This window comes from Engraulis encrasicolus, chromosome 11 (assembly GCF_034702125.1).
Source record: "Engraulis encrasicolus isolate BLACKSEA-1 chromosome 11, IST_EnEncr_1.0, whole genome shotgun sequence".
Classification (NCBI taxonomy): domain Eukaryota; kingdom Metazoa; phylum Chordata; class Actinopteri; order Clupeiformes; family Engraulidae; genus Engraulis; species Engraulis encrasicolus.
Window position 1 is genome coordinate 32,203,831 of NC_085867.1, and position 18,389 is coordinate 32,222,219.

General features: G+C 41.8%; 1 protein-coding gene across 1 annotated transcript in view; it reads right to left on the minus strand.

Moving 5' to 3' along the window:
- Positions 1-700: 700 nt before the first annotated feature.
- The window catches only part of LOC134457729 (integrin alpha-2-like), a 32,610-nt gene continuing 14,921 nt past the window's right edge, over positions 701-18,389 (minus strand). The window contains exons 14-31 of the mRNA XM_063209705.1: positions 17,964-18,107; positions 16,934-17,137; positions 15,985-16,115; positions 14,714-14,877; positions 13,406-13,554; positions 11,847-11,957; positions 10,752-10,837; positions 10,324-10,465; positions 9,567-9,659; positions 9,171-9,247; positions 6,935-7,018; positions 6,404-6,506; positions 4,639-4,749; positions 4,101-4,211; positions 3,525-3,638; positions 3,145-3,234; positions 1,932-2,048; positions 701-1,384 (exon numbers count right to left, since the gene is read on the minus strand). Coding sequence (XP_063065775.1) covers positions 1,310-1,384; positions 1,932-2,048; positions 3,145-3,234; positions 3,525-3,638; positions 4,101-4,211; positions 4,639-4,749; positions 6,404-6,506; positions 6,935-7,018; positions 9,171-9,247; positions 9,567-9,659; positions 10,324-10,465; positions 10,752-10,837; positions 11,847-11,957; positions 13,406-13,554; positions 14,714-14,877; positions 15,985-16,115; positions 16,934-17,137; positions 17,964-18,107 — 2,106 coding nt within the window. The 3' untranslated portion in view covers positions 701-1,309. The remainder of the gene's footprint in view (positions 1,385-1,931; positions 2,049-3,144; positions 3,235-3,524; positions 3,639-4,100; positions 4,212-4,638; positions 4,750-6,403; positions 6,507-6,934; positions 7,019-9,170; positions 9,248-9,566; positions 9,660-10,323; positions 10,466-10,751; positions 10,838-11,846; positions 11,958-13,405; positions 13,555-14,713; positions 14,878-15,984; positions 16,116-16,933; positions 17,138-17,963; positions 18,108-18,389) is intronic.

Consider the following 18,389-nt stretch of genomic DNA (forward strand, 5'->3'; position numbering starts at 1 on the left):
ACCCTCCAATCTCAAGAGCATGAATGCAGCGTATATGTGTTTCCAGGCTAAAATGGGTTAAAAAGTGCTACTGCTGTGATACATACTCAAGTCCAGAGTGTGTTAGCTCAAGTTCTTCCAGCGGATGACTCAAAGATAAAAGAAAACGGGAAAACTCAGCTATGTTGCCTGGCTACTTTTGTGCTTAATTATGGCAATGCATCTTTTATGGAAAGCCCTGGGACTCAAACACTTTAGAGTAACAGTCCCTTAAAAGCTTTATTAAAACTTTATTAAAAAAATAGTTAATGAAGTAATTGTAAACAAAGCATTTGCAAATGTTTGTACTGTAAATGAGTAAGAACCAAACTACGGCTGCCCCCCCAGTGGAGTGGGAATCGGCTCCTCCAGGATGAGTTTGATGTGTGTTTGCCTGTATGACACTTCTATCAACATATCTAGTGGTTCCATCTCTTTTGGTCTTTGGGGGACAAACGTCCAGGAGTACTGTGTCTGCTGTGTCAACATAGTATGTCTGTAAATGCTTTGTTGATAATTTGCTCCTTATCTACAAAGTATTTTATAAAACTTTTTAAAGACTGTTATTCTTAAGTGTTACTGAATGACCATCAGAACAGACAGATCAAAAACCATACAGTCAGTAGGCCTACATTAGTATGTGCTGAGACCGTAGCCTGTTTATCTGTTAAGACAACCCCCCCCCCCCCAGTTATAAATTTGCTGTCATTGGAATGGCAATGAAGTCATGGCCTACCGAATTACTAAAAGGCCTGAGTAAAGTAATAGCTATGGCATTCCTATGCTGGTAAATGACTATTTTAATTACAGTGTTCCACAGACAGAATGGATTCCCAACCCTTTCCATGTTCCACGTCATGATACACTATTGCCTCTTTTCCACTGCTGGTTTTCTGGTAGGCCTACAGCGCAACTCGCAACAATGATTGAGCTATGTCGTGCTTATTCGAAAAGCAAAAAGTGACGGCCAAGCCGTGCTTGGTCGAGCTGTAGGCCTACCAGAAAACCGGCAGTGGAAAAGAGGCATTAGCTTTACAAGAGTTTAACCACTCAGTTTGCCTTTATAGTACTAAAGAAATAAATGTATTGTACGGTTGTCACTTGGCTTGGCGACATTGCTCCTACAGAAGCCCCTTCTTCCATCTCCCATTATTCTGGCACGTCAGGGTGTGGTGCGTCAGACAGTCTTGAACTCCTCTTCACCCGTTCCCGGAAACCCCTGGCATGTTCTCCTTGTGTGTCGCGTCACTTCGTCTCATTCTCCCACTCTCCCCTCGTTCCGTGTGACGCGTCAGTTTGTCTCATTCTCCCTCTCTCCCCTCGTCCCGACTGTCGTCTTCGGCTGCTTCCTCTTGAAGAAGCCAAGCTGCGGACATGACATACAGTACAGGCAGACCGTGTGACATGTGCTGTATCTGAAAAGCACTATCTCAAAAAAGACGACCTTATCATGACCCATCTCTCATCCTCATAACATCACGAAGACAGCAATGTGATGGACCTAGAAAATCCGACATAAGGAACCCTATGGAAGCATTGCCAGACGGTTATTCATTCCTGACATAATAATATAATAGTGAAGAGCTACTACACTTTCTGTATGTGCCACAATTAGAGCCGCTGACAGCTTTGCCCGGGCCCAGGACAAAGTCATCTGAAGGGCCACCCCATCCAATACATACAATATGATGAGGGGCCCCACCTCTGCCTGGGCCTGGGAGAACTGACCCCGTTGTGTGCCCTCCGTTGTCTTCTTGACTTGGTCACAAGAGAACAAGCAGCATTGTTGTTTGGTGGAGGGAGAGACAATAATAAATAAAATATCTGGTCTTATTTAGTACACATGTTCATATTATAAACTGTCTTAGCCCCACACACTTACAGTAAACACACACACAGACAAGAGAACATACCGTCCACATTGTCGAAGTGACAATGGCCAGAAGAAGCAGGCCGCCGAGGACACTTCCCACGATGACAAAGAACGGGACGCCCGCCTTCCTGCCAGACTTGAAGACTGTCACCGTCACCTTTTGTAGAGACACACAATGAAGTGAGAAATGCAATGAAGCACAGGCCTGTCACAATCAGGCAAGCACACAAGGCAATTGCCTGGGGCCCCAGCTGAAAGCCCCCCCCCCCCCCCCTTGGAAATGACAGGATGTGTACCTATTCACATGACTTTGTGAATTTTGTGAGTGTGCTAACATACACCTGCCCAAATTCAATGACCGAAAAGTGTTATTGCTTTTGGGTGGTCCTCCCGCATGAAAAGTTTGACATGAGGAAGCGGGTTGGGCTAAGCCAAGGGCTCCAAGTCCCTCGTTGTCTAGGGTCCCCAAATACCTTTAAATGGCCCTGCTGGAGAGTCAATACAACTTCTTGCAGGCAGGCAGGTAGGCCATCTCCATTGAGAAATATAATAATAATAATAAACAGCCACCCCTTATGGACAGGAGAGCTAAATATGGTGTTTCATAATGTAAACACTAGCTAGCTGCATTGTACATGGGTAAAGGTTTGTTATACAGTAGATACTGACTGAATGATAGATACTCTGTAATCATTTTAAAAATAAATGGTTGCTCAAACGAATGGCTCATGGTGTCTTTAGTAATGGGAGAGAGATAACTATATTAGATCTAAATTAGATCTTCATTAAGTGGAGCAACAACTGTAACTGTACCTCAATGTCAGATCTTTTAGTACTGTACGCACAGCTGACGTCGCTATGCCCTGATATTACCATGGTGCTACTGCTATGGAACCAATATGGTCCTTGCATTACTATGCATTGAAGAGCACATTGAAATTCACTGTTGACAAGTGTAGCACCTCTTTTTTGGTTTCCTCTTTACAGTCTCCACAAGGGCTGCACCAAACTTTTACTGCATCTTATTAAGCTCCACTTTCATGAAGCACTAGGCTTGTTCAGGGCTTTCAAACACCATCAAAGTCTCATTGTCCCAGCCCAACCGTAAAACCAGATTCCCACAGTAATATAGACGTTTATTGTTCAAATCCCCTCTGATTTAAAAAAAAAAAAAAACAAAGATACATATATACAGATGTATAAAATGTGTTTTAGTCCTGCAGAAGTGGGTCGTATGTGTTTTGCTGGTGTACCTCATGGCGCGGGTCTGTAATCAGGAGCAGGTCTGGCTTGTCACTCTCTATATGCGCCGACACACTCACAGACACGGCCTTGAATGACGCCTGGGTACAGCAGAGGAGAGGACGACGGTTATCCGCAAGGAGAGAAGTAGCAAGCAACACTGCTACACAAAGGGTCCGGGATACAAAAAAATTGCACGCTCTACACTCTTTCACAATGTCATGATTAGGCTATTCCATTTCAATAACTGAAAAGAATAATAAAGATATTATACAATATTGACCCCAAATGAAAAGTTCCGAAGGTATTTACATCGATTTTAAAATTGCTGATATGAACCACCATTTCTTATTCAATTTCAAGTGATTATTGACTTAAAAATGTGACATACTAAAGCAAAGGTGCTGTTCCAGATCCGTGTGGTGACATTTACAGAGTAGTGGCTCTTTGTCGACACATTTCTGAGAACACACGTGAGTGACTGGCATTCCGACGTGTTGCAGTCCTGCAAAAAGAAGCTGTCATGTTACTAAATTCATTTTAAAGGTACACTGTGCAGGATATGGTCAAAAAAGGTACTGCAACTATGCTGCTCATTGAAACTGGGCTGCCTATTGCCAAATTTGATCTTTAAACGAAAGTTTACTAAGTAATAAACAAATATTTTCTGGTATGGTCCAAGTATAGTCACTTTGCAGCTAAAAATTGCTATTTTTGGAAAAGTGCATTTTTTTCCAGTCATAATGAATACTTATTTGATGGTTGTGGTAAGTATTCATGAAAAAGGTAACATTAGTGAATGGGCAGCATGAAGTCTGGAAATAAACAACTAAAAATCTCACACAGTGTCCCTTTAAAAAGTTTAAAACAATGCATTACTAACAACAATGATTAATTATTTGTACAGCAGATATACTGTTGATATTCTACGCTTTTGCTCAAGAATGTTCTATATGATAAAACAAACCAGAGTAGGAATGTCTTTGAAGGACTCTTTGATGAAAGTCGGTGACTGGAGATTCTTTCCCACATTCAGTTTGCGCATCACCACGTTCTCCTCACAGCTCACATCACCTGGCTACGATAAGGGGGAAAAGGTCATGAGTCATGACTTCGGAGTAACTGGAGAGATGTTTATTTAGGAAATGGTAAAAAAAAAAAATTATACTCAAGAATAATGTTTTAGCACAAATAAAACACAGAGAGAAATGTTAAATGAATATTTTGGCATGTGAATATCTGTGTTTAATTTCATTCTGAGAATGTAATGGTACCACCTTGATCTTTGCAGTCAAATACTAACGATACGTGTAAAAAAAAAAAGTGCTATAATAATAACATACATTATAATAGTTGCTTCTTCTTACAACAAAGATGTCATAATGCACAACATTCAAAATCAAATGCTGTTTTTAACCTTTAGTAAGTGTGTGTATCATTGTGCATTGTGTGTATTATTGCATATAGGGGCTGTGGTGAACCTGTTTGGCCAGAGACTAACTTACAGGCTGTGTTGTCACCCCAGTCATGTGCAGAAGAGGGTTTCCTGAGAAGGTTCTGACTGGCAGAGAGATGGTCAAATGTACCCGGCCGACGGGGAAGCTTCCTGTGGAAACCTTAATGAGGAATTAGCACAGACATAGCTCAGCTAGAGTCTTAATCTAGTCTTAAAAGTAGGATTTTGATAGTATAGTGCTAACAAAACGTTCAATGTTTTTATTACATTGCATTATGCTATTATATATTAGCTTACACTTTTATCCAAAGCCACTGGCAGTTATTTTAAGTACAGGTTATTAGTTACAGTCCCTGGAGCAGTGTGGTGTTAGGTGCCTTGCTCAAGGGCACCTCAGCCATGGGAGAGGTCGGGAGGGATTCAAACCTACAACCCTCTGATCTAAAGCCCATCTCCTTAACCATTAGACCACAGCTATTTATGTTGCATTAATATCATGAATGTGACTATCAGAAATAATTAAGAAATAATTCATCACCAGACATAAACCCCCATTGAAAATGAATGGGATGTTATGTCTGGTGAGTTAGAATGTCGATACCACCAAAGCACCTAAACGTGGCATGGAAATCTACGGGTATATTGAAGATTGAAGTGTGGGTCACCGGATCAAACAAACAAAAACAGGGGACAGCAAAGCATGAAGGATATCTGGGCTTCCATAACTCCATGCAATGCCACATCCATTGACTTCAAAGTTAAGAGCAGCATTCCAGCAACTAAGGCAAAGAGTTTATAACCAAGTATTTAACATTGAAATGTAATTTAGAAGGCACCAAATTTCAACAATTTTGATGTAAATGGGAAAAAAGAAATACATTTTGATTACAACACTACAAAACTGTTTTGCGTAATAATTTGGAACAGAGCATTTTAAGTTTTTTATTATTTTAATGATGACTGATGACTTTAAAATTATGATGAATGTCATTTATATTGATTATTTGGGGAAACGACGAAAAATGTCATTTGCGTAATAATGTGGAATGCGGTGTATAGCCGTTATTTGGACCCAGTCCAGTCCTGCATCATGACATTGTGACTAGAGCTATAAGGTTAATTGATAGACCGTTGATAGACCGAGTCTTTGCCCATAGGCCCTACTTTCTGTGTGAACTGCAGCAGACCTAGGCCTATTTGACATGCACACATGCCATTCATTTGAGCATGAGGGAAGACCAATGCAGTGAATTTTAGGGGGGGGAAATAGTCTATTTATTCAGTACTAAATACGACTTGAAAGATTTGTGCTGGGACAAGTAATGTCAGATTTCATAACGTCACTTGCTGCCTTTGTGGACACATTTTTATTACCTCTGCCAAGGAGGTTATGTTTTCGATCGCATTAGTTTGTCTGTTTGTCTGTCTGTTTCTTTCTCTGTCTGTCAGCAGGATAACGACAAATGACAAAAGGAATAAGTGGTTAAATTTGATGACATTTTGTGAAGTTGTTGAAGATGACAAAAGGAATAAGTGATTTAATTTTGGTGGTGATCTAGATCGTGATCCGGATCACCACCAAAATTTAATCATACTAGGAATACCAGGATTTTTTTTTTTTTTTACCAGATTCTTCACCATTGTTGGAAAGCTTCTTTGGTGGAGGTCTGCACTCTCTGAGTGCATTTCTAGTAATTGATGTTATTTTGCAGTAAAAAATAAATAAATACACCACTGGTATATTGCAAATACAGTACAGGTTGATTAGTTTTGCAATACCACGCCATAGAACTACCCCTTACATGTACACTTACCTTGTAGGTGAAGTTGAATTCTTTGCCAATGTCTTCATAAGTTTTTATTTTACTCTTTGTTGTGTATTCATTTTCAACCATGTAAAATGACATGTCCGCTTCACTGATAACAACAGAAGAATATGAACAGTTATTTACAGCTGTACCTCTTCCACTATCCACCACCACACAGTAAAAAATGGTCCAGAATAAACGTATATAACTCCAGATAGAGCACAACACTGTGGAGAGTCAAAGACTAACAAGAGACTGAAGTCAGTGTAAATTGTTTTGCAGATGGTCAGTGTAATTTCAACTCAAAAGCAAGATGGTTATCCGCCAACTCTGCTTCAGGTACCATCAGTGCTCAATATTTTTTCACATTCCAGTGTTGATATTTACAAAATATTGATATAGTGTCATTAACTTAAATATCTTACACTGACCAAATCACAGTACCAAATCTTACCTTACAGTAAAATGCTTGTGTCATAACCATACGACAGAACAATGGCTCAAAACAATTGCACTGCTTAATGTGTACCAACATACCTGGTTAAAATTATGCCTGTGTCGTAGAGCACAGGAATTCTTTGTGTTGCCTTGTTGTCCATTGGGTTCTCCTCTGCACTCTCACTGCAATAGCATGAACAGAAAAAGATCAAGAAATATGCTGATGCTCTTGTAGTGCTCCACAGAGTACAGCAGTAAAAAAAAATGTGGTGTCAAAACATTTGATACCATTCAAAAATGTTGTACATTTCCCTTTATGGTCAGTGTCATATTGTCAGAGTCAATTCTTCTCAGCATAGTGTCAACACCAACTCTGTAGAGTGGGTAATCATCTCACTGTAGAGTTGCAATGACACTGGCCACCCGTAGCTAGTTGACACTGGCTTTTGACTCCACTGCCAGAGTGAGATGACTCCATTCCCACACTGTTGGAAATACTCTATCTGAAGTTATATCAGTTTAATCTGTACTTTTGACACACCATTTTATTTTTTACTGTGTAATGATTTAGTTGGTACATTCCATGAGAAGCAAGAAAACCCTCAACCCTAATTTCACAAATCCATTTCAGAGACTAACCGCATATACAGTAGATGTGTTGACTGGTAGGTGGCGGGTTCAGGGCTCAAATGGCAAACTAGCACAGATCATGTTACAGAGGCACTCCTTATTAAAGTGATGTTTCGGAGTAGATTCACCCTAATGCCATTTGAACCGTGACATCCATCCAGTAGTCCATCCTTAGTGTTTTCTGGCCGGGCGAACATTAGCAGAGTTACCGAGTTATTTATGGTTATTTCGAATAGTTTGCCGGGCACTACTGAATGGATGTCACGGTTCCAATGGCATTATGGTGAATCTACTCCGAACCATCACTTTAAGTCTTTATTAAATTCTGGCTACATGCCTATTCATTTTGATTAGTGTCTTCAGCAGGGCATGCCAAACAATTGCAGGTGAAAATAACTAATGAGGTAGAGAGGTAGAGCTATGTCACATGACTGACGGACTACTGTATGTGTATTAACACATTGACTCCCAAACCACTGGAAAACCCGTTTTTACTTCCCATGCGTTGGCTCCCAAAACTGGAAAACCCGTTTTTGAGTTTTTATTGCATATTTCATAATTAGACACTTACATGCTTATTGTGTGTGATTTTGGGAGCTCTGTGATAAGTAGAACAGACATAGATGACAGTCAAAAGTTTGTGTCATCATCTGGACATTTTAATCACAACTCCAGGATCGGCACCAACACAACAATATTTCATAACTGTAGCCTACTGTATGGAACTGTTGGTCTGCGTCGGTTACGTCACTGTTGCGCCCTCTGTGTAGCCTACACAAGTGTCTGCGATGCTGTCATCTTTATAAACACAAGGATCATGCTTGTATGTTGTTTCCTTAGTGCTACAATAGGCTACAGTCAGCGTCCACTCTATGGCGCTTTATAATATGCTTCACAAAATAATTAGTACAGAAGACAACACTTTCACTTCGACTGAACACACCTGGAGAATAATGCAAACCTTGGCCAGATCCTACCGCCCTACACATTGTGAACTGTGATCGGATTATTACCCTTACCTCGGATTTGATCGGCAACCAGATAAGTCGGATTCTTCATTTTGTTCTTTTATTACCCCCATGATGAAATTGACGCCGTAGTGAACAGGAGAAGCTGGCTGCTACTGTCGGTGAAGCTAGCATTGCTATGTAAACAGTAGCACGCATGCGGTGGTAGATGGACACTCCCAACTGAGATCGCTCCCGGACGTGCAGTCCCAGGTGTTTCTATCACTCCCGGACGTGTAGTCCCACCCGACCCGATTATATTTCACGTATTATCATACACTGCCACATACAAGCAATTTAGGGTTAGGGTTAGGTTTAGGTTTAGGGTTAGAAACAAAAAACTAACATTAAAAAAATAACTAGCTCCGTTATATGGCGGTGGGACCGATAGTCTGGCTAGTGGGAGCGAGCCGACACCTTTCAAATGAGCCATAGCATGTTTCGGTGGCCCTATCACATAATACTAGGCCTATGACTGTACAAAAAACACCTAAAAATGGTTTAGAACGCTGGGAGTCTACGACATGATTCTGAAAACACCGCTGGTAGTCAATGTGTTAATGCTGACAAAATTGCAAAAAAATCTAGGAGTATAATGAAGAGACAAACATTTCAGGCCTTGCCCATTCTCTGCAATCTCCAGTTGTTGTTTTTTTCAGTTGCATGTGACCATTAGGAATTCGATGCCAAGCATTTACCTTTGGACTTCAAAGATGACCAGAACCTCTTTCTCTGGTTGATCAGTATTGAAGTCGAAAACTAACTTGAAGGTCACCTGTAGACAACAATTTACAGTAGATATAGAGGTGTAGTCACAGAACGAAAACTCACACATATACTGTACATACACAGACAGAAAGGCAGACACACACACAACAACGGCAGACGACAAGGGATTGTGATACAGACGTGCACACACACGCACACACACACACACACACACACACACACACACACACACACACACACACACACACACACACACACACACACACACACACACACACGACAGAGGACAAGAGATTGTGATACAGATGTGCACGCACGCACGCACGCAAGCACGCACGCACACACACACACAGTGTCTGACTCACTGTTTGGTCTGTTCGGAGGGCTGGAAAGCCTACTTGGCACAACAGGGTTTTGGACTCTCCTGACAATGTGCATTCAACCTCAGAGGTTCTATTCTGAAATCACATACACACACACACACACACACACACACACACACACACACACACACACACACACACACACACACACACACACACACACACACACACACACACACACACACACACACACACAAACGTACCCAGACACACGCACACACAGACACAGACAAAAAGTAAAAGGGATAACAATGGCAACCTAGGCACCTGGCTAGCTCAGTGGTTCTCAACCTTTATTTAACAAATGCCCCGTTCACTTCATCATAAGCTTTCCAATGCCCCCTTGACCTCATCATAAGCCTGCTAACGTATCAGAAAACAAAATAGACCATTGCCCCCCATTTGCAATTGAGCGCACCCATCTCGCCACCAATCTACAGTATACTATAATAATTGTTGGCACCATGACCATGTACAGCACAGACAGAGATTCTTTAAGTATATAGAGATATGCCATTGTAATAGGTTGCTATGGGCACCTAACGTGACCAGGTTCCGGTCTGCCTAAAGGGACATGTCATAATACTCCTAGCATTGAATAGAACAGTCCTTAGGTCTGCCTAAAGGGGGATTCCCCCCCTCCCCCTTGCAATTATAGAACCCGGAAACAATGGGCCAATGGAACATCTCTCTCTACTCTCTCTGGTACAGTACATGAGCTAGAAAGTGAGGTACACACCGGCTGTGAGAGAGAGGCGTAAAAGAGGTTCTTGGAGTATGTGACTAGAACTCTGGCACCGTAGGCATTCTGTCCCTTATTGGACACTGACACGGTGAAGGACAGTCTTCTGTACTCATGGCTCACCAACATAGGAGAGGAGCTGGGAAGGAAAATGAGAAATATTATTTGTGTAGGTCTGATGTTTCTGATACCACAATACAGAGTGTACTGTATAACACTGTACATAAATTTGTCTATGAAGAATCAATTTAGAACAATTTGATGATAGTCATTGTACGTAGTGAGTAGAGCGAAGATGCAAGCAACTGGACTGTTTTGTGAAGCTTGAATACATTTGACTTTTCATTCATGAAGATTTTCAGTTCAGTTCAGATCAGTTATGAGTATTTTGAGTATTTTGGTGAGTATTGAGTATTTTCCCCTACCGTTGCTGCTTTCCACTTCTCCTCACCCTTAACTGCAAGTCACTCACACAAATACCATCAAGGCCGCAGTCTTTAGAAAATGGGATCTAAAAAGCAAGAAATAACATACATAACCGTGTTTTGTGGATCATTGTCTTGTAGATTATTCTTCAAACAAGTAGGAAACATGACACTGCTTGCAGAATGGAATTGCTGCTGTTTTGTTTCTTTTCTTGGGTTATTGTGCAACACATTTTTATCCGGTATAGTAACTGCAATCTTGTAATTGTTAACAGCAACCATGTTGCACTGATGTAGCCTACTGTTGAATTATTCCAAGGCTGTCTCATTTTTGACATAATGTGGGTTTGGCTATGCTTATCATTTGTTTTATGTAAGTGTATTGTTTTATGTAAGTTTATTTTCCGTATTATGTGTTACTGTAACTGTGTTTGTCTGTGTCTGGAACTTTTTGTTTACTGCCATTTTGACCAGGATTCCCTGACAGAAGACACTATGGGAATTCTGGAATAAAATGAATGAATGTGTCTGTGTACTGTGATGAGGTTGGGTCTGTAGCCTTGGACACAGTGGAATGTGGGCATCTGTTCCATGTGTTCAAAGACAATAGGACAGAGGATTATTTAATACTGCTTACTGTTTTCTGTACATTTTAATACTTTGTTATGTCTGTAAAACACTTTGGGGTCAACTGTGTTGAGTTTACATGTGATATACAAATAAACATGACTTGACTTGACATGACTTGACTTGACATGAGTTCCAAAGCTGGGCCCTGGCAACACCATCCAACATTGATAAACAACAGCAGGTTTTAATATGTTAAGTATACAGTATATTTTGATATTGTCTGAGTGGGATTGCCCATGCTATTAGCATTCTTATTATTAGCATACTATTACTATTACTATTCTATTACTTACTATTAGCATACAGTCTTGACAAAATTTCACGTCTTTTTGAGGGCAACATAAAGACAGACAGAAAGACAGATGTGAGAAAAATAAAACGGGAATTGCAGGAATAAGCAATGCCAGGTGTCAATCTGTTGTTCCACTACATTGTGCTGGTTTCTTTTCCAGTGTCTACACTTACGAAGAAGTCCCATGCAGTTGAAGCGAATACATCTAAAACTGCCCTGGAGTCTGTCTCCTGCAGGGCAATGTCCACTCGTAAAGCAAACATAGTCGCCCAGTCGGAAGAGTTCTGCACAACAGAAAAATACATGTTTGTTAAACTTCTTTTGCACCTGTAGATATTGTGTTTAGTATATACTGTACATAGTACACACACATATAATCATTAGGGGTGAACAAACATACAAAATCTCAATCGCTCAATAACTTTCAGTGATTAATCATGGTTAAATCTCATGGTATGCGTGAGACCAAAAAAACTAATTCCAAAGCCGCTTCAAAAAGCAGTTTCATATGAAAATGTAAATGAGCGTTGCATACATATTAATGATATACATACCGTATACTCCATACACATACAGTGCATGCATGCCTATATAGGATAACAGATGTCGTCCCGCACCGCCAGCCACAGGCGTGAAACTACTGATCTGAAGGTCTAGGCCGATACCGTAGGTCAGTCGCTATTGCTCTCTGTATGAGGCTAGGGAGGGAGGTTTACTATCGTTCCACACCCGAACTCTGCTATTTGGTATCAGTTAGGTCTACAGTAGATGTAGGCCAAATGGACCTCTGCAGCTAGTGTTGGTACTGTTGGTGGGGATGGAAGCTAGGGTAAAAGCTGGGAGGGGGATATGTAGACATGAATGTATCCCTGTTTTTATTATTTTTATGTTAATTATGGAATGGATGTAACCTATTATTTATTGCAGGGTGAAGGTGTGGTTGGTTGTAGGACGGTGTGTGTGTGTGTGTGGGGGGGGGGGGGGGTACTGAGCTGTGTGTGTGTGGGGGGGTGTACTGAGTGTGTGTGTGTGTTGTGGCGTGTATGGACTGGATGGGTCAGGGGCAGTGGGTTAGGACATCCAGTGCTTCTGAGCATGTACACTGTTTTTCTTGTGAGTGAATTCTATTGTTGTACTGTTGTTTGTTTTTCTGTGTTGGTGTCATGTGTCCTATGTGTTCTATGTGTTTTATGAATAAAGAAATAAAGAAACCTAACCTAAAAGCTCAGTCACTATCTATATATGCTTTTGGACATGAATACTACACACTGTTCAAACATACTGTACACACACACACACACACACACACACACACACACACACACACACACACACACACACACACACACACACACACACACACACACACACACACACACACACACACACACACACACACACACACACACACACACCCACACACACACACACTCCCTCGATTCCTCCTCTCACTCTGGATCCTGCACTGTAAAGGTACCTGATTAAAGATGCAGTTGGGGAGGCTAAGGACGAGACAGATGTGAGCTGACATACAGTACAGCACTACACACACACACAGACACACAAACACACACATACACACAGACACACAAACACACAAACACACACACACAGAGACACACAGACACACACATACACACATACACACATACACACACACACACACACACACACACACACACACACACACACACACACACACACACACACACGCGGTAATGAATTACGGTACCTGCATGTATACAGTGTGCTCCTCACATGCTGGCTCTGTGCGTACGCTGATGTTTTTCTGCAGCGTTCGCTCTCCGTTATAAAAGAGGCCCCTGGAGCTGGCTCTGGGCGACTGCAGATCGGCATCCAGCACGATGGTGTACGTTACGGCTGTAAAAGAAACAACAAGTGATGAAAGAATGTACAAATTAACTGCTTAAACAGTTATGAAAAGCAACTGGGGAGTTGTCCAACAATAGTGTCACGGATGTTTTAGGGGGAGAAAATCGCTGAAGTATGACGCAATTTTTTTTTTGTTTCTCTCCTCTCTCTAGCTTTTTAAAAAAAAAATAAACTCAGTGTTTTTGGCATTGTCAGGACGTTTCTATTTGGCCGTCATATTTGGGATTGGAAACAGAAGCCTACCCACTGGCCCTCATAAGGGAGCAGGGCCTGAAGTGTGCTGTGAAGCACACAAGAGAATCAAGCAATGGTCTCACTCACTCACTTATTCCCTCACTCACACATTCAATGGGTGCAAATCATTTCCCCAAACTCAAAATCATCTATCTATCTCAATAATCTCCATCAATCTCTCAATCTATCTGTACTCTCAATCTATCTCTAATCACCACAGATTACAATAGACAACGTCCTGATTGAACACAATGCCATTTACAGTAATATTCAAAATAAAATCGTGAGGGAGCTAGGCCTGAACTGGGCCTGAACCGTTGTCCTTCCTTCTCTCCTCCAACTTTGTTCCTTGTTGTCGACTTGGGTAAAGTGAGTTTCATAATGGGCATTCATTTAACATTCAAAATACAATCAGAGTTGAAAACAGAAATGAATGAAAATGAGCCAAAGCAATTGAGAAGGATGGATCTATGCAATTTTTATGCTACTGACTATGTATATGGGTAAGGGATTTAGCTTTGAAATATGAATGAGCAGTTTTGGGAGACATGACATTTTGCCAACTATCTGAAATGCTGTGCTGAAGTTTAAGAGTGTTTGGCCAAATTACCCTATATAATTGTTATAACAATGTCATCTCAGTTTCAACAAATGAGGCAAACCAATGGAGAAAGAACTGTAGCATTCAAAACACAATCAGGATTGAAAACAGGGCCCTACTGTGGTGCAAATAGTAGGGCACTCGTTTGCTATGCGGGCGACCCGAGTTCAATTCTCAGCCTGGGTCCTTTGCTGTTCCTTCCCCATCTCTCTCTCCCCACTCACTTCCTGTCATAACCTTCACTATCCTATCAAATAAAGGAAAAAAACCCAAAACTTTTTTAAAAAAAAAGGATTGAAAACAGAAGCCTACCCGCTGGCCCTGCTAGGGCCCTGGGCCTGAATTGGGCTGTGAAGCATACGCGAGCGCTGAAGCAGGACGCCAGGCGCCCTCGCAGAGGACACGTCCTATTGAGGATGCTGATACGCTCAGGCACACAGGACACCTCCGCAGCCACCACACACACGCCCCTCGACCTGACACAGAGACAGACAGATTCACACATGTACTGTAGATAAATACACTGTATACTATATATAGATACTAGATAGATGGACAGACGGGCAGGCAGGCAGGCAGGCAGGCAGACAGACAGACAGACAGGCAGACAGACAGACGTACTGTAGACAGGTACAAAGACCTCAGCAGCCTCCTCAGACACTCCCTGGGACCTGACACAGACAGACAGACAGACAGACAGACAGACAGACAGACATACAGACGGATAGACAGATAGATAGATAGATAGATAGATAGATAGATAGATAGATAGATAGATAGATAGATAGATAGATAGATAGATAGATACTCTTTTGGCTAGATATTCTTACAGAAGTCTACCGAGCAATAGGATAATTTGATAGCACTAAAATCTGCTAAGTCTGTCAGTGTTGATGCTGGACACACACAGACCAGATACCACACAGCTGGCAGAGAAGAGGGGGGCAGGCATGTCAACACAAGTGTTCCCATGTCAATCAATTAAGCACTTGTTTGAATGCTGGAGGAGGTTGACGGCAAACAAAGCATGGAAAGGCTTGGCTTGGCATTCTAGGCCGTGTTTTCGGGGACTATGAAATGTGCGTCTGCCATCGCTTGTTTCTCACACTTCGCCCCAGCATGGAATCTAGGCTTGGTTTGTTTTCATGTGAGAAAAGGGCCTTTTCACAGTGATCCGCTGTCATTGCCTTTAAGGGCCTAATGCGTCATATTTGAGAGATAGAGATATGTGGCAATGATGAAATACAACTTGACGACGAAAAGCACAGGACAATGATTGTGAATGATGTGAATGAGAAATAATGAGTAACACATGAAACATTTGTGTGTGTGTGTGTGTGTGTGTGTGTGTGTGTGCGCGCGCGCGTGTGTGTGTGTGTGTGTGTGTGTGCGAAAGAGAGAGAGGGAGAGAAGGAAAGCTAGCAAGACAGAGAGAAAGACAGAGCTTGAGAGAGACAGAGCTTGAGAGAGAGAGAGAGAGAGAGAGAGAGAGAGAGAGAGAGAGAGAGAGAGAGAGAGAGAGAGAGAGAGAGAGAGAGAGAGAGAGAGAGAGAGATCTGGCTGGTCTCACTCCATTCACTCACCAAAGCTGGACCACCTTCCCATAAGCCCCCACTGATACGTCTGGGATGGAGTCTCTGTTCAGGTCACCGCTGCCATCTAGAGACCGTCCAAAGTATTGCAGCCCAGGGTCCACCTCCGATCCCAAAATTCTCTACATACAACAACAGCCACGATAATGACATGTTACCAGAGGCGTGGGTGGCACCAAATTCTGACCATTCGGACAGAGCTCCGATGGACCCTCCATTTATATAAAATTAATATGGAAAAAAACACGACTACTGTGACTCAGTCCCACTTGACAGTAATACTGCCATGCCCCGGTGTGATTGATTGATTAATTGTTTATTGACAACACATCCATAAAAACAAAAATGAAAAAACAAACACAAAAGAGGAAAGGAAAACCTATCACTTATATAGGTACGCAAGACCCTTATTAATATAGCCTTTTACCATAATACAAGAAAGTGAAGGAAATAAACAATAAAAGAAAATCAACTTGGAAAAATAATAATGTACTTTGTGTAAACACTTTGTTTCATTAACCAAAAAACGAGGTAGAGGTAGGGTTCAATCAAAGTTTATAGGTTTTAATGCACATACCGTGTGGTACATTGTATTTCAGAGGGTTTTGAATTGCCGCAATGCCCTTGAGCAAGGCACCTAACCCTACACTGCATCAGAAATGTAACCAATGACTGGAACACGGGGCAGCTTTTTGGGCAATGTCGTGTTCTGAATAGCGTATTGCAAAAAGTTGCCAGAGGCGATCAAAGATGTTCAGAAACCAACAATGTTGCAGAATATCAATGGAAAAGCTCTCTGCACTATTTCTACATCTCTGCACATTGCTCGGCAACATTTCCCAAAAAGTTGGTCCATGTTTGGTTGGTCCTAATGCCTTAGGTCATTTTGGATAAAGGTTTAATGTCATGTCCCCCCACCCCTTACTTGAACTTGCTGTACCTGTGAGTGTCTGAGTCGCACGGTGGTGTCGTCTCCAGAGAAGACGTAGACAGCTCCTCGGCCGCTATCTTCCAGGGGTGCGCCGACCACCACGTCGCTGAAGCCGTCCAGGTTGAGGTCAGGCACGGCGGAGATGGCCACGCCAAAACGGGCGTTCTCCACACCTGAAGGACCCACCAGGTGACCCTGCTCATGGAGCAGACCCTGTAATGTAATAAATAATAAAAGAATGAATTCAGTTGACGGTTGAGAATTGTGCACATCCCCGGAAAAGGTGCAGGACATAAGCAGACTCAAGGTTGGGAGTAAGGAATCCACACACTTACAAATCCTTCACAGTAAAACACAGTAAAAAATGGCTACAAACCCCTGGACATGCAATGCAATTATTGTTGAGGTCAAGGTATGGTTCAGAAAGTGTATTTGTAAAACATTTATTGAATCAGCTTCAAAAACCTGTTAGAAGCCTTAAATAGACATTATTAGTATTACATGATAAAGCATTGAAACTTGAAACTTGTGTTTAGGTAAGGGGGGAAAGCTGCATTAAATGTATTTTTAATTTTGCAATAATCCACAGATTTGCTTTTAAATGTGCAGATTTAAGATCAAATTCTGTCAAGCGCTACACAGCACTCTCAGCTATCTTTCTTCTGCATCAGCAGTTCCTGAATCTACATTGAAAATCCATTACGAAGCCTAAAATAGACAAAAGTCTAAAATATATGAAATATCAGCTGACTGTACAATTACTGTTACATGACCTACAAATAAATCAAAGAAACGTAATTTAGATTCAATAAAGCATGGAATGATGCTGGGGCCTTGCAATGGCCATCCGGTAGGGCACTTGCCTGCCATGCGGCTGACCCAGGTTTGATTCCCGGTCCGGGTCCTGTGCCGACCCCTCCCCGTCTCTCTCCCCATTCACTTTCTGACTACCTCTCATACTGTCTTGTCCATAATTAAGTCTAAATAGGCCAAAAAAATATCTTTTAAAAAAGCATGGGATGATGTTGAAGTGACTGACATGTGTGATGGAGAACAGGTGAACCCTCCCCGTCTCCTTCTTCTCTGCGCTCATGAACATGGGAGCTCCAACCAGCAACACGTCAGTCACACCGTCCCTGTTCACATCCACAGGACACAGCACACTGCCGAAGTAGGAGCCGATCTACAAAACAAGTACAACAGTGAGTGCAGAGGCTGTGCGTGCAGCATATTTTACTACACACTGCTTTTGTTTACATACACAGCATATTTCCGAAGTAGGAGCCAATCTAAGTTTCCATCTACCGTCCCTATTTACATCCACAGGACACAGCACAAAGTAGGGAGACAATCTACAAAACAAGGACAACAGGCAGTGTCCAAAAAAATGTGTAAAATAGCACAGCATGTCTATAATGTTACAGTAACTATTTCGCTGTTTGTTTTACTATACACTCACACTGTC